This window comes from Talpa occidentalis, unplaced genomic scaffold, assembly GCF_014898055.3.
Source record: "Talpa occidentalis isolate TD23 unplaced genomic scaffold, MPIMG_talOcc4v2.1 talOcc4.17, whole genome shotgun sequence".
Classification (NCBI taxonomy): Eukaryota; Metazoa; Chordata; class Mammalia; order Eulipotyphla; family Talpidae; genus Talpa; species Talpa occidentalis.
Genome location: NW_023601754.1, coordinates 555,290 through 576,954, shown reverse-complemented (window position 1 = coordinate 576,954; position 21,665 = coordinate 555,290). Strand labels below are relative to the sequence as shown.

Sequence of the window (21,665 nt, the reverse complement as noted above, 5' to 3'; positions counted from 1 at the left end):
CACTCCAGGACATCAGAGGCAGCGGCGCCCAGGGGCAGGAGGGCAGGGCTGCTGTCGATGACATTGCCTGAACGTGGGAGACCCCAGCGGGGTCCTGGCCCTAGGCCCCCGAGGACCCTCTCCAACCCAGGCCGGGGCGGCCCAGTGCCTGGCACCCGCTGGTGCACACTGATCCCCGACCCACCAGCCCCCTCTGCTGTCTGCTCCCAGGAGCGTCGCCCCAAGCTGGGGCCCCTGCTGTGCAGCCAGCAGGGCTCGGCAGGAGGGCGGAGGAGGCCCATAGTGCTGCAGCTGGCCAGGCCCCAGAGGGAGCGCGGGCCTGCTGCCACCCTCCGCCCTGTCCCCGGCCCCCGGGAGCCCCATGGAGTGCCACCTGGTCTGGGCGCTTGTGGGGCCACCGTGGGCAGAGGGCAGCGGGGGGGGGGGAGGCGGTCGCGGTGGGTGGGTGCGGCCGCCCCGTGCAGCAGGTAGGCGGCCCCCGGTTGCGAGAGGCAGTGCCGCGCGTGCGGGCTGCTCGTGGCCGGGGCTGGCACCCTCCACAGTACACATGAGCGGTTGGGTGCAGACTTGGCCGCCGGGCTGCCCTCAGCAGGGACGCAGGGATGGGCACCCCAGGAGAGGCCTTCGGGGCCAGAACCCGACTCTGCGCTGGGTCTGTTTCCTCCAGGCCAGGTCCTGGGAGGCCGTGGAGTTGGACCCGAGGACGCCAGTCAGTCCCCTGGCGCCCGCCTGCGGCCTGGCCTTCCGGGCTCTGTAGCTCCGCGGCGGGGGACAGAGTGACGCTGGAGTGCGGTGGCTTTGCTCCCGAGGCCTCAGCCCGTCCTGCCTGGCGCCACCATTGCTCCGCATCAGCCCGCCCTCTGGGTGCACACAGCCGCAGGGGTGCCCTGGGCCAGGCCTGGGCGAGGGCCCGGATCTCCTGCGCCGGCGGGGCCTCGGGGGGCTTCCTCCGCTTGGCGGCCTTCTCCCCGTGAAATGGGGCAGGCCCAGCCACCCGGTGCACCAGCCACTGCCGGCGAGGCCTGGGTCCGGCCACAGCTGCAGGTCAGGGAGACCTGGGCACCGCCCTTCCGTGCCCCCTCCTAGCCGTGCAGCCTTGGCAGCCCCTCAGCTTCGCCCGGCCTTGCTGTCAGTTGGCAGGGAATGGGCCCTGTTTGCCACATGTAAAGTTCTTTTTCAGCCATGCCCCTTCCATTTCTCCTCATGAATGACAGGGTGGGGGGGAGGGGCCTGGCGCCAGAGGTGGGGCGGCCTGTCCAAGGTACCAGGCCACGGGGGACAAGGCCGGAACTGGCGTCAAGCTCCGTCCCTTTCTGTTGGCAGAGGTGGTCTTCAGGTATGGCTTGACCCAGGGGCACACCGGCTGGGGCCTTGCAGCCCGGGTCTCCTGGTCCTGGAGACCTGCACTGTGGGGCTAACCCTGTCGTCCCTGGTGGGCTGGACAGCAGACGATGGCCCGAGCCTGTCAGCGCCCCGGGCAGGACCGCTCCCCAGGGCTGGTGAGACCCCCAGGTGGGGGAAACAGCACAGCTCTGGCACCGGGCTGGCAGGTGCAGCTGCTCCCTGCCCTGTGGTACCTGCCATGGACTCGGGGGCCAGGGCTGTCGGTCAGGTGCACCCACCTGAGCTGTCAGGGAGCCCTCTCACCAGTGACACCGGTGGACGCTGGTACCTCCATTTCAGGGAACCCCAAAAGCATGTCCTCTGCCTTGCAGGGCTCTGTCAGGCAGGCATTCCTCTCCCCCATTTTGCATGAAGGGGAACAGGGCTTGGGGGGGTGGGGAGGGGGCTTGTCCAGCTGGCCCGTGGCAGTGCCCGGACAGGCTGTTTCTAGAGGCTCCGGAGCGGCAGAGGCTCGTGGCGGTTGAGTTACAGGAGGCAGCCCCTTCCCCACCCGGTCAGCTGCCGAAGCTGTGGCGGGAACAGCAGACCTTGCGGGAGGGGGCTGCCCCTCTACTGTCTCTGTCCTGCAGGGCCTTGCCCGCCCTCCGGCCCGTGCCTTCCATCGGGGGCCAGGGAGAGCAGGAGGAGGCTGGGCACAGGTGGGGGTCCGGTCTGCAGAGCGGGCAGCGTCTGTGACAGGGGGCCTGGCGAGGCTCCACCCACCCTGATCTGCTACGTGACCCTGAGGGGTCGCACCCTCTCCCACATGGGCAGGGGGTGTGGCTGCAGGCTCTCTGGGGCTGCCGCTCCCCACCTCCTGCTGGGAGCCCTGCCAGGGCCGAGCTGGGGTTTCCTGCTGTCCCTCGCGCCTTCTCCCATTCTCTGTGACTTACCAAAGGCAAACAGCATGGTCCCTGCGGTAAGGCCACGCCCGGCAACGCCAGGCCAGCTGGCCCACAGGAGCCTGGGCGGGGCCGGGCAGGAGCGATGGGGCCGGTTAGATAAGCAGGTGCTGGCGGGGCCCCAGTGGGTGCCCCCATGCTGGCCCCAGAGCCCCCTGCCCAGGAGGAGCCCAGGGCAGCTGGACTTTGTGCTGCAGGGGCCCCGGCCATCAGCACGGGCGGAGCCCCAGCTCAGACCCCCGCACCCGCAGGACAGGCCGCAAGCTGAGGCTGCGAGGGCGGGGGCCTGAGGGTGGGGGCTGGGGGCAGAGAGTCCTGGCTGGAGGCCTGGACCCCCGTCAGATGGGAACCGGGGCCTGAGCCGGCTACAGCACCCCCTTGAACAGGCTGCTCGAGCTCCCTAGTGGCTCCCAGCTTGCCCGTCGGCCGCCAAGGACTCCAGGACACGGGGCGGAGCTAGCGCCAAGGGCAGCCGTGGGGTCAGAGGCCACCTCTCAGGGACCGCAGCACGCCCAGCACCCAGGAGAGGGCAGCACCGGCCACACCACGGGCATGCCCCCCCTCCTCACGGCCCCAGCCCAGCAGGTAAACTGAGGCTCAGGCAGCCAGCGGCAGCGGGAGCTGGCCCAGGCTTCCAAAGAAGGCCCTGACTCTGCTCGGTCCCTGCACCCAGCCCTGAGGGGCAGCCTCGCTGCTGCCTTCTTTGCGCTCAGAGGCCGGTGAGGCTCGAGTAGGCGTCAAGGTCACGTAGTCACGCCGGCCGCCCGCATGTCCCCTCGCTTCCTCACAGACGCTCGGGGGCGCAGTTGAGCCCCAGCGGCGTGTCCTGGGATGACATGTGGGCTGTTGGCCAGGACAGGGTGTCCTTGCCCCGCTGCGGCGGGCGCCTGTCAACACTGTTGGCCCCGGGGTCCGCCAGGTGAACAGGCTGCCCCCCGGGGACCTGTCTGCAGATGAGGGACCCAGGCCTCGGCAGGCTGCATGGGGCCGCCCTCCGCCCGCTGCCTCTCCCTCTCTCTCCCTCATCGCCGCCCGCCACCCCCCGAAAGGGCATGCGGGCCTGATGTGCACAGCTCGGCCAGGCCTGGCTCCAGCCTCCCCCGCTGCTCAGCAGACCTGGGTCTGAGGCGCAGCCTCCCCTGCCCCGGGCGATCCAGCTGGGGGCGCCTCGGTGTGGTGGAAGGGGCTCCTGCGGGTGTGCCAGGCATCATGCTAAGGCGGAGAGCCGGCCTGCCCCGGCTGCGGGTAGGCCTGGGCGGCAGAGCAGGGAGGACTGGCCGGGGCCGCCTGTGCCCGCACACCTGGCTGCTCAGCAGCGGGGAGGGGACAGAGACAGGGGAGCCCGTCCTGATGGGCACATTCCCCAGGGACCCCGAGGCCAGTGGCTCCCTCCCTTCCCCTGCCCCAGCAGGGCCTGTGGCTGGCCGAGCACCCAGTTCCAGGGCCCTGTCCCCACTCCCGCGAGTCTGCCTGTGGGGCGCGGCTTCTGGGCCCTGTGGGTGTGGCGGGAAGCTGGTGTTTCCATGGCGCCTCCATCTGGGGCCTCCAGCTCTCCGTGATGCTATTTAAGGATAACAGTCTTCCTGCCTGCCGCCTCCAGCCCCCCTGCTGCCCCCAGCTCTCGTCCCCCTTTCCCTTGTTCTCCACCTCCGCCCAGTCCCCCGGGCACCAGAAGTCGGCACCCCACACAGCCCCCCTTTTCCAGTCTAATTTGGCCCCTGGTTGGGAGAGGGTCCCTGCTGGGCATCTGTTTGGCCGGGCTCAGCCGGGGGACAGGGGTGCCGCCGGAACAGCCCTCTACCAGAGGCTGCTGAGCACCCCCTGCCAGTGTGCACGATGGCACAGACCGTGCCCTGCACAGGGGCCTCCTGGACCTGGGAGATGGGTCGTCTTGGTGACCACTGCTGCTCTCCACCCTCGGCTCCCGGTTCCAGGACTCCCTGGCCTTGGCCAGGCCAGCCCTGCGTGGGGTCCTGCCCCTGGCGTGCTGAACGGTCGCCTTATCAGGAGGCAGCCCCTCTGGCAGCGCGCGATACCCGGAGGACGCACGGCTGCCGGGACGCGCCAGCCACGCTGTTATCTGGGGCACTCGGCCCGCCGGTCCTGCGGCTCCGATTAGGGACGTGGCCGTTGCCTGTGGGTGCTGGCCTGGGTGGGGTGGGGACACCACTGGCTGCCTCCTCCCTCCACATCCACGAGGGCTCTTGGGTGCCATTCCCAGGCGTCCCAGGAGCCCCAGGGCTGCCCATGGCTCCTCCTGGCTGCCAGGGAGACCTGGGCCCCCACCGTCCCCGTGCATCCCCGCATGGGGGGGCAGAACCCCAGCCCTCCCTGCGCAGGAGGTGAGCACAGCCGAGGGTCCCGAAGGGCCCAGCCAGCTCCAGCGGGCAGGACTTCGGGAGTGTTCTGGTCACTGGAGGAGAGCGGGGCAGAGGGCCTGCCTGCCGTCTCTGCCTCGTCACAGGGCCCAGGGGCTTCTCAGGCAGGGCCCACGCCGGCCAGGCTGCAGCGGGAGAAGCGTGGGGTCTCTGCTCAGAGGCCGGAGTGCAAGTGACCCCGCACCTCTCGGCTTCAGGATGGGGCTGGTGAGGCCTCAGGGTTAGGGGACACCCTGGCGGGAGGGGCTGCAGGACACAGGCCCAGCCCCTGGTGACTGCACGCCAGCCTGGGGAGCTGAGCTCTGGGCCCACGGGACAGCTGTGCTGCAGCCAGATGGCTGGACACGGGGCCTCTCCCCGCCTCGCGCACGCCCCGGCCCCATGCGGACACGCGGGGCCGGGTTGGGGGGCCAGGCTCGGGTCAGCCGTCGGAGCGGGCTGGGGGTGGCCGGGGCTGCTCTCGCTCAGCGCCGCGCCATGGGGCCGGGGGGAGTGGGGATGGCGGCCTGGGCAGAGCTCTGGCCAGGACTGCGTGGCCTGGGCTGGCAGAGGCAGGGCCCCTGTGGGTGGGCCGCGGAGACCCCGGGCCCGCCTCCACCCCGCTCTGAGGGCTGATAAGGGGGCGCTGGCCTCCTGGCCTCATCCTGGTCCCCTGCCACCTTATCTGCCCTGGGGAAGACAAGGACCCAGTTACAACGTTTAGCCGGGCCTCCCGTGTACGCGCACGTTATCTCTGCCATTAGGCTGGCGGTTATCTGATAATTGGGCCCATTAAGGCCACAGCCTGCCCGGTTGGGGCTCCAGGAAGTGGGGCTGCCACAGAGCACGCGGGGACCAGGCCAGGCCATGTGAGGCCTCTGTGGGCCCGGCGGCACCAGAGCGCCAGGGGACCCCACCTCGGCCAGCAGAGGGTGGCGGCCTGGGGAGGACCCCCTCGGGAGTGGCCACTGGCCCCGCCAGGGCCTGAGGCTGGAGCAGGCCGCGTCTGGGGGCTGCCGTGCCCCACATGCCTGACCTGGTGTGTGAGAACACGGAGCCCAGCGAGCTCCCCAGCCAGGTCCCTTGTCCCGGGGCCACGCGCTCCTTCCTGCCCCTCCCAGCCCGCGGCCCGGGCTGTGTGGCCACCTCTGCCTCCACCTCCTCGCGGCTCCTTCCCCGCAGGCCTATTCCCGGGCCTCTTGCGAGGATGGTGCCGGCCTCGAGGCCTGTACTCACCCGGTGCTCGCGCACCTCTGCAGAGGCCCCGCATCCGGTGAAGACACAGCGTGGGTCCTGGGCGGGCCTATCTTTTGGGGTCCGCCCTTCAGCTCACAACACAAGGTCTCAGCTCCTGGGGGGGCGGGGGGGTGGGCCCTGGTGCCTGGCCGCAGGCCCTGTCCACCCTGGGGTACTGGCCCACCTGCGCAGGTGTGGTGGCTGGTCCCCTGGCCGGGTCTCGCAGCCTCCGTGGGGTAGAGGCTTCACGAGAGCAGGGGCCGGGCCGTCCAGAGGGCAGAGGAGGTCCGGGGGCACCACTCGGTGGCAGGGAGGACACAGACTTGGCCTTTGCCTCCTGGGACAGTCTGGCTGTGCTCAGGGCCGTGGGGGGAGCATGCAGCTTGTGCCTCGGTTTCTCCAGCCGGGCCCTGTGCTGTGCACGCCCCATGGGTTCCACAGTGCTCGCTGCCGGCAGAGCCAGACGGTGCCGGGTCCCCGTCTTACGGCTACGGGAACCACAGTGACGCCCCCACCGGTGCTGCCTGGGGCACGGCAAGCCCCTCCTCACGGCCCTCCCTCCCCATGCACCAGCAGGGCAGCCCGGCAGCCCAGGGCGCGTCCTGGGCTTGCAGGTTGGCCCACCACCGGGCTATAGGAGATGTGTGTCCCCGCTCAGGCTGCCCCAGCTCCAGAACCAGCACCGGATGCCAGCAAGCCCCGCCGCCGCTCACCCTCTGATGTCTCTCCACAGACGAGCTGGAGCTGGTGCTGCAGGACGGGCAGCGGTGCGTGCGGGCGCGGCGTGGCCTGGCCCAGGGCCTGTCCTGGGGCCCGTTTCCTGGGGACATCCAGAGCAGAGCCTCGTCTCCGGGGCAGGCAGAACTGGTAAGGAGCCCGCCTGCCTGGCAGCCTCGGGCACAACCCCTGCGGACGCCAGCAGCGCAGCGTCAGGCCCGCTGCCACTCGGCCCCTGCTGGGCACTCTGGGATGTGGGGCGGGAAGGCGGGGCAGGCTCCCTGGAGGAGGGGTCCTCAGCACAGACAGTAAGAATGTGTGGGGGTTGTGGGGGGGCGGCTGGGCCTGGCGCAAGGAAGGTGGTTTCTCAGGGGCAGCCCCTCACATGGGGAGACAGCCTCTCGCTTCCCCCCGGGGGTCCTGTGGGGACGGGGAAAGGGCACCGCTGGGGACTGTGCACCCAGCGCTCGGGGCCACCCAGCGCGGGCCAGGCCGGCCTTGGCTCTGCTTGACCCTGTGGTCACTGGGTGTCCTGCAGAGGTGGGGAAGCAAGTACCCCAGGGCCTCCTCCTGCAAGCAGGAGCCCCAGCACAGAGGCCAGGCCTGTGTTCCTGCCCCGACCTCCCCAGTGCGGAGGCTGTGCTGACCCAGCGTCCCTGGGCCGGCCCATGCCCCCAGCAGTTGGACGATCTCCCTGGCAAATGTGCCATCCAGCTGAGGCCCCTGGGCTGCCCACACCCCACACCACCTGTCAGAGACCTGGCAGACTCAAGGAGGCACGTCCAGAGCCCCTCCGTGAGTGAGTGGGAGGAGCCCAGGCCCAGGCGTCTGCCGCCACACTCCTGCCACACCTGCTGCCACATCCCACTCCGGCTACTGTGCTGCGTGTCCCCAGCAGGCCCCTGACCTCTGCATATCCACGATCTCTGGAACCCCGGGGTCAGAGAAGCCCTATGTGGCCCTTGAGGCCTGGGCCTGAAGCCCTTCTGCTCACCACAGAGGGCGGGTGGGCTGTGGCTGGCTCCTGGGCACGGCTGGGGTGGGGGATGGTGCCCGCCACTGAGCAGGGCAGCCATCTGGTCCATGGCCGCAGGCAGGGAGGACAGTGGTCAGGGCTCCAAGGTGGATTCGGCCCCACCACTGGACAGACAGTGAGCCCCCAGTCACGGGAGGCCTGCGGGCCACGGCTGGCTCTCGAGGGTTGGGGGAGGCCGGGGCTCTGTGGCGCCCAGTGGGCGCCGTGCGGGTCGAGATGTCCTCTGGGACATGGCCGCCGCGTCCGTCATGGATGAGCGTGTCCCAGGCTTGACCCCACCAGCAGTGCCCCCTTCCCATGGGCCCCCCACCCCAGGAAGCAGCCGCCAGGCCCTGGGATCGGATCACAGCAGGAGAAGCAGGCCACGTCCTCCCAGCCCAGAGACCCCCGTGGGCCTGGTCCCCCAGCGCTGCCGCCGCCTCTCCGGGCCTGTCCCCCTTGGCTGGGCACAGGTCAGCCTGGGGAGCGAAGCCCGCTGGGGTGCACGGCAGCACGCCAGGGAAGCTCTGAGGGAGGAAGGGCCTGCTGCTCCCGCCTGCAGCTTTATCTCCCGCAGAATTAAATCCTTGATTAACCCTTATCTCGCCAGCAGCCGCTATCTCGCCCTGGCGCCGAGTGTCCAGACGCACCGTACAGATGATTGATTCTCAAAGATACACACGCCTTCCGATACTTCATTTATTGTCTAAATATTTTTGATAACATTTCAGCGGGCCTTATCCAGCCGGGCTGATGGCGCCCAGCACCCCCGCCCCCCCCATGGTGCTGTCGGTTCCAGGGAGTTTGTCTTCGCTGGAAAGCAGGAGGGGAGAGGGGTGCCTGTGTGGTGTGGGGGCCCCGCCCAAACATCCTTAGGCCACCACTCCCAGGCGGGCAGGGGCGCGGGCACCCCGGGGGCCACTGGCAGCACCGCCGTGCGCTCTCTTGACCGGGGGCCGCCCCCACTGGAAACCCAAGGCAGAGACTAAGTCAGCTTCAAAATGTGCAGCAGACACAGGAAACATCTAGGAGAGCTGGGGGGCGACAGGCGGATGAGGGCTGGGGTGCGGGGGAGGGATGACTAGTGGATGGGGTGGGGGGCCGTGAGCGAACACCCCCCATCCTGGCCTCGCTGACTCGGCCCACCCCCAGGGCTGTCCAGCACCCCCAGGGCTTATGCCCTTTAGTCAGCGTCCAGGCAGCACAGGCCTGCGAGGTGGGTGGGCCACTTGGGTCCTGACCAGTGTGGCCACAGGTGCGTCTTCACATAGGAATCAGGGGGCCTTTCGGGGTGTCCCCCGGGGCTGGGTCCCTGGGTGGCCTCTGCAAGAAGCTGCGCTGCCTGGGGTCGGGGTCGCCGCATGCCTGAGCCAAACCCCACGGCATGACAGCCCGTGGGGGCTCTGGTCGGGCTTGTGGGGACGCAGGGCACGACATCGTGGGGGTGTCCCCTCCCCATTTAACTCTACTTACATCTGTTTGCAATGGCGATAAATTCAAAAGCCCCAGCCTGTCACCGCCACAGGCCCTGTGACTTGCGGGGCCCCCAGCCCAGAGGCGGGCAGCGGGGCTCCCTTTACATGATGGGCACCTTGAGGCCCTGTGCCTGAGCGCCCACTGTCAGCGTCCCCCTCCTACCATGTGGGGTGCTGGGGTCCCCACTGCTGGCCGCGCCCGGGCCCCACCCTTGAGTGCCAGCAGGTCCTGGGACCACAGCAATCATGCCCCGTCGTACACATGGGGAACTGAGGCTCTGGGAGACGCCGGGGGCGTGGTCCTCCCGGGCCGCTGAGCAGGATGTCCTCGCGACTCTGGTGTCCGCGGGCTGGTCCCAGCCGGGGCCTCCCGCCCATCTCCAGCTCTGCCAGCTGCCAGCTGCCAGCAGCCCTGGGCCCGTCCTCACCGTGGCTCCCCTTCCGAGGGCACTTGTCCAGATTTAGGGTCCGCCTGGGTAGTCCTTTCTGAAACCCCCTGGATTATCCTTCATCAGGTCTGCAAAAGTCCCTTTCTGAGCAAGGTCATGTCCAGTGGCTCCAGTGGACGTGACTCTGGGGTCACCACTCAACCCACAGAGCTGCACATGGCAGCACCAGGTAGCCGGGGGGTAGTCTGTGCCCAGCTGGAGCACCAGGTGGGCAGCAGTCTGGGAACCAGGCCCAGACAAGACACCTGCAGGCTGCCTTGCCTGGTTCTGTCCCCTCCTGCCTCAGTTTCCCTGCCTGCAGCATAGGGGCTGGGAATGTGCCACAGGGCCTGGGAGCTGCGACTACAGGGTCAAGTTGGACTGGCCTCCTGGGGGCCCAGGAAAAGGCTCAGCTGGTCCCAGGACACCGGGGTGACCTCCCCTGGGTCCAGGGCAGTCACGGGCACCAGGCCCACCCTTACTGGCAGGACCTTCTCTGAGCCCCAGGACCTCGAAGCCACGTGGCCCCCCCTGCCTCCACCCAGCCCCTCTATCGCTGCAGGCCTCCTGGCTGCCCTGGCTGCAGCTGCCCTCCCCGCCCCAGCCTGCCCTGTCCGTCCAGCTCGCTCCCCTCCTGCCCTGTCCTGCCCCGACTCTAGCACCCACCAGGGAGACTGTTGATGCCGCGGTCCCTGCAGCCACAGGCTCTCCTGCCCCGGGGCTGCTGGAGAAGTGAGTGGGTGGAGGGGGTGAGGGGTGAGTGAGCAGGTGCGCGGGCGAGGGCGCCAGGGGTGGCGCTGGGCGCGCAAAACGTGCTGCTCAGGGCCGCTCTGCACGCAGCACGTCACGGCGTGGACGGCGCCATCACCTCGCGGCCTCAGCCTCTGGCTGTGAAGCAGGCTCTCAGCATCCCGGGGAGACAAGGGCCGGTGGGGTAGGAGGCCGACCCACTGACCTCTGCGGGGCGTGGGCTCCCTGGGCCCCCCCAGCATGGCACCCGGGCTGCCTCCACGCTGCCCAGCGGGGCTTGGGCCGGCGGCTGCTGCCTGCATGGCGGATGCGCCAGGGATAGGGTTTCCGATGGTTATCACGGCGCGGGGGCCGCACACTGACCCCTTTGTTGGGGGAACAAGGGGTGTTCTCAGATCCGCCCAGAGAGCTTGACGAGACTGCCTGCTGTGCCGGGGACAGGGCTGCCAGGGGCTGCAGGCCGGGTGGGCAATGGGCTGGGGCTGGCCCTGGACACGCCTGCCCGGCCAGCTAGAGGCAGAGAAGACGCCGTGCGGGCCGCAAGGGGAGGCGGCCAGCTGCTCACGCGCGTCTCAGAGTTTGGGCCAAAGCTTGCACCCCACTGCCCGTGCTGGGGGCTGGGACCTCTAATCCGGGGCTGCTGTGGAGGGTGAAACAGGAAGTCCCCGCAGATGGGACTAGAAGTCACCCCCTGACTCGGGGGTCGCAGCCCCGTGGGCTTGGGGTCCAGAGCTGGCCGGTCCCTAGACGCCACCCCTGCCCCTGTAGCGCTGGGATGACAGCAGCCCCCACGGGCCAGGCCCAGGCGTTGCATCTGACGGGCAGAGAGGCCGAGAGGAGCCTGACCCGGCCACGGCAACCGCACCGGCAAAGTGGGCAGCTGCCCAGGTGAAGGACTCGGGGGCGCAGGCCCCGGGCCCCCTCCTGCCCGCCTGGCCCTCATGGGTGCGCACCCAGCCCCTGGGGAGCTGCCGCAGGGCACGGGCTGGCAGACGGGCCAGCGGGGGTGGCGGCCCTGGCCTCCCTGCGCCAGGAACACAGAAAGTCGGGGGTTCTGCAGCGTCAGCAGAGCCGCACGGGGCTTTTATCGCGCAGCGAACACGCCGCGCCGGAGAGTGATAAGCGTTAAACCGGCCGGGAGCCTGTCAGTCTCAGTTTGAGGGCTTAGAAATATTGGGACGAATAATTAGATTTCATATCGTTACCTTCGCGCCCATCGGAGGATCAGCAGATTAATTTTTTCACCCTCCTCCACTCATGAATATTCATCAGAGGCCGGGAGGGCTGGCCGGCCGCCGCCGCGGCCAACTGCTGGCCCGGCCCGGCACCGCAACACGGGCGCAGCACCCCAGCGGGCCACCCACCACTGCCCGGGCCCCGCCTGTCCCGGCGTGGGCTCGGGGGAGCCCCCAGCAGACGCCCTCAGCCCAGACTCACGTCCAGCGGTAGCTAGACGGCGCTGCCTGCCCTGGCAGCTGTGTTCTGCGGGCGGGGCGGGGGGCACGGGGCGCAGAAGCGGGGCTCCAGGGCTCACATTGCCGGATGTGGGTCACCGCCAGCCCTCCCAGGGAGGGCTTCACACCCACCGCCCTCCTCCGTGTCCTGGGGGACCAGACTGGCAGTCACGGGCAGACGTGACCCACCCGCAGCTCCCCGAGAACAGGACGGTCCAGAGTGAACACACGGGCCACAGCTGCTGCCTGGAGCGCCAGAGACCCAGCGGCAGGCGCGGGCCGGGCTGGCGGGCCAGGGCTTCCTGACCCCGGGCTCACCCATCTCCCCCGACCCACCCGTGGCCCAGAATGCGGCTCTTCTGCTGGCCTGGGTGCCCTGGCCTTGCTGGAATTGGCAGTGGCCAGACCACAGGCCTCCCAGCGACAGGTCGTTGTCTGCAGGGGATGGGGCTGAGGCGGGGGGCTGCCTGGGCAGGGGCAGTTCCCTGCCCAAGGTTGTGGGGAGATCCGGGTGGCAGGCGAAGCCCAGGAAACCGTGGGCCCGGCCCATGCAGAGGGGCCTGTGCCTGGCGCCGACGCAGTGTGAGTGACGGGCACGTGTTTGTGTAAAACACTCGCCGGTGTGCTGTCCTTCCCTAGAGCACCCACTGGCTGAACTTGGGGGCCGCAAGCAGAGAGGGATCCCCACATCGGGGTCCACTCTGGGGCAGAGACCTGGGTTGGCCAGCCTCCCCCAGGCAGCAGTGGGGGCTGAGCAGGGCCAGGCCTCAGCCCGTGTGCCCTCCACGGACCAGAGGCACCATAGGTGCCCCCAGGCCTCTCCCGGCAACGCCATGTTGGCACAGGCCCCGCGTACCCCTGCTGCTGTGCTGGGACAGGGTGCCCGGAGCCCAGTTACCCCTCGCTCCAGCGGCAGCCGGAGCGGGCCCGGCTGGGGGCAAGCACTGCTGGGGGACGCTCTCAGGATGAGACGGGGAGGCCTCTGTAGGACCCCACTCGGAGGGAGGCTGCTGCCACCTCGGGGGCCCCTGGCATGGGGCTCATTTCAAGGACCTTGTGTGGGGGGAGCTCATGCCCGGTTCGGGCACCCCACAAGCGATCCAAGGCTGGGGACGGGGGTCAGCAGAGAACCTCCGGAGATGGGGTAGTCCTGGCTGGTGCCCACTGGCTGGCAGCCGCTGCCCTCTCTGGGCCTGAGATCCCGAGAGTGCCCAGGCCTGACCGCTGGGGCCCACTGGCCCGCCCGGGCGGGCTCCCGCCCCCACCTACCCCACAGGGACGCCCACCGGCTCTTCCGTGCTGACCCCTCCCACTCCGCAGGGGCCCGCCGTGACCCTGCTGCTGGAGGATGAGGCCTGCTGGCTGCGGACACTGCCCCAGGCGCCGAGCGAGGCCGAAGCCAACGCCGAGATCCACAGGAAGGGTTGGTGTCCTGGCGCTCCCCTCGTGGCCTCCGGAAGGCGGGGCACCGGGCCTTCGCTGGCCAGCCCTTAAAGGAAAACCGCCCTGCCGGGCCTCACCGTGCTGGCCACCCTGCGCGGCCCTTCAGGGGCTGGGGGACCCATCCCTCCTGCGCACAGTCACGCGCCAGGCACTGCCGCACCCCAGAGTGTCTCCGCTGCCAGACAGAGCCGGGTGTGCCGAGCAGGTGCTGGGCTCAGCACTGGGGGTCTGGACTCCCACGCCTGGACCAGCACCCCATCCCCAAGGGGCACGCTTGGGACCGAGGGGTGGTCAGAAGATACTCGGGCCAGAGCTGCGGGAGCGGTCGGCCGTGGGGCTACACGCCCATCGGTTAGCACTGCCCACGTGCCCCCTCGCCAGCCTGGTCAGCTGAGCTTGGGTCACCTGCAGCTACCCAGGGAGGACGGGGCCCGGGCTGTGCTGACGAGGGAGGGGCTGTGCCCCTGGCAGGGCTCCTGGCCACTGCCGACCACCACCACCCGCACCCCTGCCTGCAGTGAAGGCCGAGGCCAGAGCCCGTGGGGGCTGCTGGAGATGCCTGGGCAGAGGCAGCCTAGCGCAGCTCAGCCCACTCCTTTGCCGAGGCTGCCCCCTGCAGGCCGCCCAGGGAAAGGCACGGGGTGATGTGGCGGCTGCCTGGGGCGCACACTGCCCCAGGCTGCCCTCCTGCCAAAGGGGCCCTGTGCTGGCCGCCCGGGCCCTCTGCTCCAGGGCGGGGGACACCGGGGCCCTGTGTCCCCACCCGGGGCTTCAAGCTTCATCTGTACGCCGTGGTGGAGCAGAGGGCCCAGGACCAGGGGTCTGTGGGGCACTGGTGGGGAGCCCTGCTCCTCACAGGGGTCCTGCCTCTCCAGACGGCGCCGTGTGGTGCAGCCTCACCAAGCCCGTGCCGGCGGGCGCTCTGCTGAGCGTGCTCCTCGTGGCCAAGCCCCTCGACACTCCCAGCCACCCTGTGAAGACAGAGCCAGCAGAGTCCAAGAGCCCAGCCCCCCCACACCCCGACATCCAGCTCCTGCCCCAGCAGGCCGGCATGGCATCCATCCTCGCCACGGCCATCATCAACAGTGAGTACCCTCCGGGGCGGGAGCCGGCGCACCATGCACGCCAGCGGCCTGCAGGGCTGGGGCCGGACTTGGGGTCCCGGAGGGAGACAGGGCACCGGGGCAACCCCAGCCCTGAGTTGCAAGCATGGCACGGCCCTAGAGGCACGCCTGACCCGCCCCCTGGGTGCAGCCCCCACGCTGCCAGCGTTGCCTGGCAGAGCCGCCTGCAAGAGCCCCGGGGCGGAGGGAGCGCATCTGCCAGGGAGACGCCTCCTGAAACCAAAAAGGGTTCACTCGTCCCCCCAAGTCTAAAACAGGCGTGGGAGGAGGGGTACCCTCAGGCCGGGGATCCCAGCGGGGCGGGCAGCAGGGTTGGGGCCGAGCGAGACACCTGATGGACTTGAAGGTGGACACGGACAGGTGGGGGCTCAAGCAGGACAAGGCTGCCAGGGGCCAGGGGGGTCTGCTGTGTCCAGGCTGTGGTGAGCCAGGAGCAGAGACGCGACCTGACACTGGGCGCAAGGTCACCGCGCAAGGCAGCCCAGAGGGGCCACGTGCAGGAGCGATCAGGATGCAGGGGTGAGGCAGGGCAGACGAGTCACCAGCGTGAGGGCCTCCTGCAGTGCCCACGTGGAGTTCTGGGCGGAGCAGGACAAGGCCACCACTGCCCCAAAGCGAAGGCAGGCTGGGGGGTCTCTGGGGCTGGGGCGGGGGTGCAATGGCTGGCTCCCCCAGACCCGGGAGGGCGTGACCCTGAAGCCCGGGGTGGCCTCGGTATCCTGTCCCTACCCACCCCTGGCCTCCTGGGCCTGCCTGCGGGGGTGCAGGGAGCGCGGGTGCTGGGCCCGGCCTTTCCTGCCGCCCAGGCCCGCCCTGCAGCCTCCATCACCTCCGGGCAGAGGCGCTGGTGTCGGTCAGGTCAGGCTCCCCCATGGGGCTGGCCACGGCGCTGCTGGGCATGCTCCCACTGGCATGAGAGCCCCCTGCCAGTCCGGCAGGCAGGGTGTAGCTGTCAGGCCCTCACTGCCCAGGGCCTCGGAGTCCTCCGGGGAACAGGGCGAGGGGAACAGGGCGAGGGCAGCACGCACACCGCCGCGGCGGGCCCTGAGGGGGCTATGCACCCTCCTGCCAGCTCGGGCTGCGCGCCCCTCCCCACGAGGCCCGGCCCCCTTCCTGGGCTGTAGCCCAGTCCCAGCCCCCATATTGGGGACACGCAAGCCCACCCGCCTGGGTCTGCAGCGCCGCCCAGCCAGGCCTCATCCGAGCCCCACACAGGTGGGAGCACGCGGGGCTGGAGCAGGAAACCAGGGTGCGGGCACCTCCTTGCCTGACAGCACCCTGCTTCGAGACACGAGCGGGGCTGGCGGACTCGGGCGGGGACCATGGGACCCCAGATAAGCCCCCTTGTGGGGGGACAAGCACCGGGAGGACGGAGCCTGCTCCCGCCCCAAGACGGTGCAGAGCAGCCCTCCCCGCCGGCCCAGCCGGGCAGCAAAGCCTCTGCCCCCACTGGCCCCGCCACCCCGCAGCTCAGGGAGGCCTGCAGGGCCAGGTCGGGTGAAGGCGGCAAGTCTGGCCATTCGCTCAGCGGCTGACCCGGAACACCCACGTGCGGGGGCAGGCAGCTCTTCCCTGGAGCCCTGCTGCCCCCCGCCCCGGGGCCGGCGTGGGGCTCGGTCCCTGCCACCTGGCCGCTCGGCCACCTGCTCACATGCCCGCGTCCTCAGGGGCACCTGGCCCGCGACCCCCGCATACAGCCCCCACCAGGTGCGCGGCCTCACCCCTGCTTCCACTCTGTCTCCTGGGGGGGCCCGCTGAGGGCTGTTCAGGCCCCACCCCCTGACCCGAGAGCTGCCGAGGGGCCAGGGGAGCCCGGGCACGGTGTGAGGGCGGTGGGCTGCCCCTCAGCTGCGCCCGCCCTCGCCCCCGCAGAAGACGTCTTTCCCTGCAAGGACTGCGGCATCTGGTACCGGAGCGAGCGGAACCTGCAGGCCCACCTCCTGTACTACTGCGCCAGCCGCCAGGGCGCCGGCACCCCCGCCGCGGCGGCCGCCGACGAGAAGCCCAAGGAGACGTACCCCCACGAGCGCGTCTGCCCCTTCCCCAGTGCCGCAAGAGCTGCCCCAGCGCCAGCTCCCTGGAGATCCACATGCGCAGCCACAGCGGTGAGCCCCCGCCGCCCGCCCAAGGCCCAGCGCAGGGCGCCCTTCCAGGACCTGGGAGCCCAGGGGCCCCGGGGGCGAAGGACCGAGGCCCCCGGCCGGGCGGGCGCAGAGCAGCCCCTCACCCGGCCTGGCTGCCTTCCAGGAGAGCGGCCCTTCGTCTGCCTCATCTGCCTGTCGGCCTTCACCACCAAGGCCAACTGCGAGCGCCACCTCAAGGTGCACACGGACACGCTGAGCGGTAGGTGGGGCCGGGAGTGGGGGGGCCCCCACGGCCAGCGCCCCCGCCCCCTGACAGCAGGGCCGCCGCCCCGCAGGTGTCTGCCACAGCTGTGGCTTCATCTCCACCACAAGGGACATCCTGTACAGCCACCTGGTCACCAGCCACATGGTCTGCCAGCCGGGCTCCAAGGCTGAGCTCTACTCCCCCGGGGCCGGCCCCGCGGCCGCCAAGCTGCCCCCAGGTGAGCCTGGGCGGGGCGGGAGGGGCCGGGCTCTCCCCCACCCCCGCGGGGCCCGCCCTCGCCCCGCGCTCCCGGCCTGAGCGCGCCCGGCCTCTCCCCGCAGACGGCCTGGCCGGCTTCCCGCAGCCGGCGGCCCCGCCCGCGCCCGCGCCCGCGCCGGACAGGGAGGCCCCGGCGGCGGCGGCCACCAACGGCGAGGCCAGGGCCGGCGCCCAGAACGGGGAGGCCGGCGAGCCCCCCGCGGCCGCCGGCGGCCGCAGCATCAAGGTGGAGGCGGAGGAGCCCGAGGCGGAGGCGCCGGCCCCGGCCCCGGCGCGGACGCCGTCCCCGCGCAGCCCCGCGGCCCCGCGGGTGAAGGCGGAGCTGCCCAGCCCCACGCCGGGCGCGAGCCCGGGGCCCGGCGAGCTGGGCCTGGCGGCCGGGCCGCTCCTCGCGCCGCCCTTCGCGCTGGACGCGGCGCCGCCCGCCGCGGAGATCCTGGCGCAGATGTCGGAGCTGGCGCGCGGCCGGCTGCGGGGGCCGCGGGGGGCGCCGGCCGCGCTCTTCGCGGGGGCCCCCCCGGGCGCCACGTGCTTCGACTGCGACATCACCTTCAGCCACGTGGGCAACTTCTACGCGCACAAGCGGCTCTACTGCGCCGGCCGCCGCGCGCCCGAGGACGCGCCCCCCGCGCGCCGGCCCGCGCGCCCCCCGCGCCCCCCGACGCGCCGCCCGCCGCGCCGCCCGGCCCCGGCCCCGGCCCCGGCCCCGGCCCCGGCCCCGCGGCGCGCGAGGAGGAGGCGGCGGCGGGCGCGGGCGCGGGCGCGGGCGAGGCGGCCGGCCGGGGCGGCGAGGGCAGCCCGAGCCCGGGCAGCGGGGCGGACGACGACGACGACCCGCGCCGGACGCTGTGCGCGGCCTGCAACATCCGCTTCAGCCGGCGCGAGACCTACGCGGTGCACAAGCGCTACTACTGCGCCTCGCGCCACGACCCGCCGCCGCGCCGCCCGCCGCCCGCCGCCCCCGGGGCGCCCCCCGCGCCCGCCCCGCGCGCGCGCCGCCGCCGCAAGCTCCACGAGCTGCCCGCCGCGGGCCCCGCCCCCGCGCCCGCCGCGGGCCCCCGCCCCGCGCCCGCCGGCCCCGCCCCCCCGGCCGCCGCCGGCCCCGCCCCGCGCCCGCCGCCGGCCCCGCCCCCGAGCCGCCCGCCTCGCCGCGCCCGCCGCCGACGGCCCCATCGACCTGAGCAAGAAGCCGCGGCGCCTCGGCCCCGACGCGCCCGCGCCCGCGCCCGCGCCGGCCTGCCCGCGCTGGCCGACTACCACGAGTGCACCGCCTGCCGCGTCAGCTTCCACAGCCTCGACGCCTACCTGGCCCACAAGAAGTTCGCCTGCCCCGCCGCGCCCCGCCCGCCCGACGCCGCGCCCGCCGGCTGCCCCTGCTGCCCGCCCGGCGGCCGCGCGCGCGGCGACCTCGTGCGGCACCTGCGCCTGGCGCACGGCCTGCGCCTGGCCGAGGCCCGGCCGCCCTCGCCCGCCGCGCCCCGGGACAGCCCCGAGCCCGACGGCAGCCCCCGGCCCGGCGCGCCGCCGTCGCCGGCCCCCGCGGACAAGGGCGCGCCCGCGCCGGCGCCCAACGGCAGCCACCGGTTCTGCCGCCTGTGCAACATCCGCTTCAGCAGCCTGTCCACCTTCATCGCGCACAAGAAGTACTACTGCTCCTCGCACGCCGCCGAGCACGTCAAGTGACCGCGCGGCGGGGCCGGGGCGGCCGCAGGGGCAGCGCCGCCGGACCCTTGCACTTAATAAAGTTCAGTCTGATGAGCAGCCTGGTTCTCTGCGGGCCCTCGGCGCGCGGCCAGCTCCCGCCCCGCCGCGCCGAGCGCCGCGCGGACCCCGCCGGAGGCCTGCGCCGGCCGAGCCCGGCCCTGGTCAGGCTGGCCGGGCCGCACGCGCCACAGCCCTGCCGGCTCTCAGAAGCCAGCCGCAGCCGAGCGGGGCGCCAGCCTGGCCCCGGCAGATGCAGGCGGCTGCGGCCGGCCGGCCCTCGGGCCTGGGGGAGCCCGGGGACCGGGGAGGATGAAGCCCTGTGGTTGCTGAGGCTGGGGGGAGGGACAGCAACGGCTGGCCGGGGAGGAAGGTGGGCAGGGGCGCCGCCCCGAGGCCCAGAGGCACCTGGTCTGGGGAAGCCACATCCTGCCCTGCAGGAGGCCTGCCCAAGGGGGCGGGGTCCACCGCTCGGGGTGGGGCTGCGGCACCCCTGGCCCCAGAGCCCCTCCTAGATGCTGGCACCTGCTTTTTCAACTTCGCTTCAAGTGGTGGGAAGTTTTTTCCAAACAATCCTGCCTGGCAGCATCAGGTGGATAACAGGGAACAGACCTGGGGCTGCTCTGCCTCAGAGTACCCCGGAGGTGCTTCCTGCTGCGTCACACACCCTCCGGGGCACGTTCCCCTCCACCCTGCCCTGGCGGGGGCGGGTCTTTAGAGAATGGTGGGTCTCAACCTCTCTCCAGGCCCTCCTTGCTTCCAGCTGGTCCTGAGTCCCATGAAGCCCCCTGAGAGCCAGGAGCCCTGGGACTTAACCAGACTGGCCACTGCAGTCAGGATCCCCCACCTGCCGGGGCCCGGGGAAGCTGTTCCAGGGCACCCCTCCTGGCACACCAGCCTGGGCCTCTGCCCTCTGGGGTCAGGTGGGGGCAGGGAGATCAGCAGATCCTCAGCCCTGCCCCTCATTTGCACTGTTCTGCATGAATTTGCATGGAGACCTGGAGGCTCCGCCTCTGAGTGCCCAGGAACCAAGGCCGCTGTCACACTGACCCGCGCACTGTTCTCTACTGTGCCCGACAGAGAAACGTCACTGTATGTAAATCAACAAATAAATATTTTTAAAAGGTGTGGGGAAACGGGTGTGGCCTCCTGTGGGCAGCACGGATGGGGGGGGCGTGGCGGAGCCTGAGAAAGGGGCTTACTTTCACCCTGTAAACGTGAGGTGGGTATGCCTGTATCCCTAGGCCACCAGGCCCTGAGGTCCCCCTCTCCCCACCCCCTGGCCCTGGAGGCCACTGTGCTGGCTGATCCTGCGACCCCTCCTCAGCCCACTCAGGAGGCAGAGCCCACCGGAGCAGCCTCTGCCCCAGGCCTGTCACCAGGGAGGCCTGGCCCCGCAGCCTGCCACCCCGCCCAGGGCCTGGGGAGGCTGCTGTGGCCCCGCTGGAGCCTCTAGGCAGCACTGCTGGTCCGGGTTCCAGGACCTGTGACACGCCCCGCCGCAGTCCCCAGCACGGGGCCAGTCCTTGGTGCACCAGCATGGCCCAGAGCCCCCTCCTTCCGCCTCAGACCCAGGCACCCCACACCCTGCAGACACCCTCAGTGGCCCTGCCTCCTCATGCCGCCCCACCCTTCCCCAGAACCCCCGTCTCCCCACCACACTGCTCCACTCCTGAGCCCGTCACACTCTATGCAGTGGACTGGCCACCACCCTGGCCACTAGCGCCACAGTCAGGGGTGGTGCAGAGTCCAGGTGGCGGCACGCCCTGCTTCAGGCCCTGCTGGCCCTGGTCACCGCCCACACCCACTGTCCTGGTCACCGTTGTGCCTCGGCCCAACACGGTGCCTCCCAGAAGTGCTGTCCTCCTCGTCCGGTGCTTGGCCCAGGGCCCGGCCACCGTGGCCTGGCTTTGTCCCCATAGCCATGTCACATCTGATGTCCCCACCCCTTGGCCTTCCCCACCGGCCTCTCCTACACGGCCCCTGAGCGCCAGGCCCGGAGCACACAAGCCTCTGAGGTCAGGAGGGAGTGATGGGGCCCACAGACAGATGGGCGAGCTCCTCCCCAGGGCCCCTGCTCAGCCAGGGCCCCCGCCCAGCCCTGGCCCCCTTCCTCCAGGCCTTCTCCTTTGCCCCTCCACACTGTGCCAACTGTATCTCCCTGGAGACAGCTCTGACCAGGTGACACGGTGCCACACCTCGCACACAGGGCGCATGACCTCACGCCCAGGGCATGGCCACCTGCAGCCGTGTGCACCGGGGGCTCCACAGCAGCACCGCGACCACCCTGTCCGGGGCCAGAGCTGCTGCAGGTGGGCATTCCTGACGCCAGGGGTCAACAGCGGCCAGTTTATGTGGCACACGGGCCGGGGAGCAGTGCCCGTGCCATCCCCCCTACACTGCCAAGCCTGCCACCCTCAGCTCCCGGGGTGGGGACGGGGAGGGAAAGATGTGCGGCACGGGAGGGCAGGGCAGCCGCACTGGCCGGAGGGAGGGCGCGGGCTTCATCTGGGCCAGAAGGAGCTGCGGGAGGACCTGCAAGTTGGAGTAGGGAGAGCCAAGAGGGGCCTGTGGGTGCCCAGGAGGGAGTGAGGGTAGCGGACAGACAGGGCAGAGACCGGGGTGACACCTGTCCCTGCAAGCAGCGCTGGGGACTGGAACCAGAGGCTCGGGGACCAGAGGACGGGAGAGTGAAGGGGGCTAGTCCTGGGGCCAGAGTGCGGGCAGCCGTGGCCCCGACAGCGCGCCTCCTCCACCTCTGCCCACTCCCTTCCGCGCCTGCATCCTTCCTCCTCTCCTCCCCCCGCCCCCGTTTTATTTCTCCTTCAGAACTTGTTAGGTTTAATTCACATGCCATGAGGTGCACCCTTTCACAGTGCACAAGTCCGTGCTTTTGGTCCATTCACAAAACCGAACCATCACCTCCAACAACTCCAGCATGCTCCCATCACCCCCGCGGGAAGCCTGCCCACAAGCAGCGGTGCCCACGCCCCCAGCCCCTCGTGCCAGGGAGCTGCTGTGACCCTATGGATTTGCCTGCTCCTGTCATTTCGCTCAGGGGGCATCTTGGTGT

At 70.9% G+C, this 21,665-nt stretch overlaps 1 protein-coding gene across 1 annotated transcript in view; it reads left to right on the top strand.

The window, feature by feature from the left end:
- Positions 1 to 18,599, top strand: part of ZFPM1 (zinc finger protein, FOG family member 1) — a 48,786-nt gene extending 30,187 nt beyond the window's left edge. Inside the window, 11 exon segments of the mRNA XM_037515751.2 lie at positions 6,612 to 6,745; positions 13,038 to 13,140; positions 14,036 to 14,245; positions 16,157 to 16,327; positions 16,330 to 16,389; positions 16,532 to 16,627; positions 16,704 to 16,850; positions 16,954 to 17,529; positions 17,532 to 18,037; positions 18,039 to 18,119; positions 18,122 to 18,599. Coding sequence (XP_037371648.1) covers positions 6,612 to 6,745; positions 13,038 to 13,140; positions 14,036 to 14,245; positions 16,157 to 16,327; positions 16,330 to 16,389; positions 16,532 to 16,627; positions 16,704 to 16,850; positions 16,954 to 17,529; positions 17,532 to 18,037; positions 18,039 to 18,119; positions 18,122 to 18,574 — 2,537 coding nt within the window. The 3' untranslated portion in view covers positions 18,575 to 18,599.
- Positions 18,600 to 21,665: the final 3,066 nt, after the last annotated feature.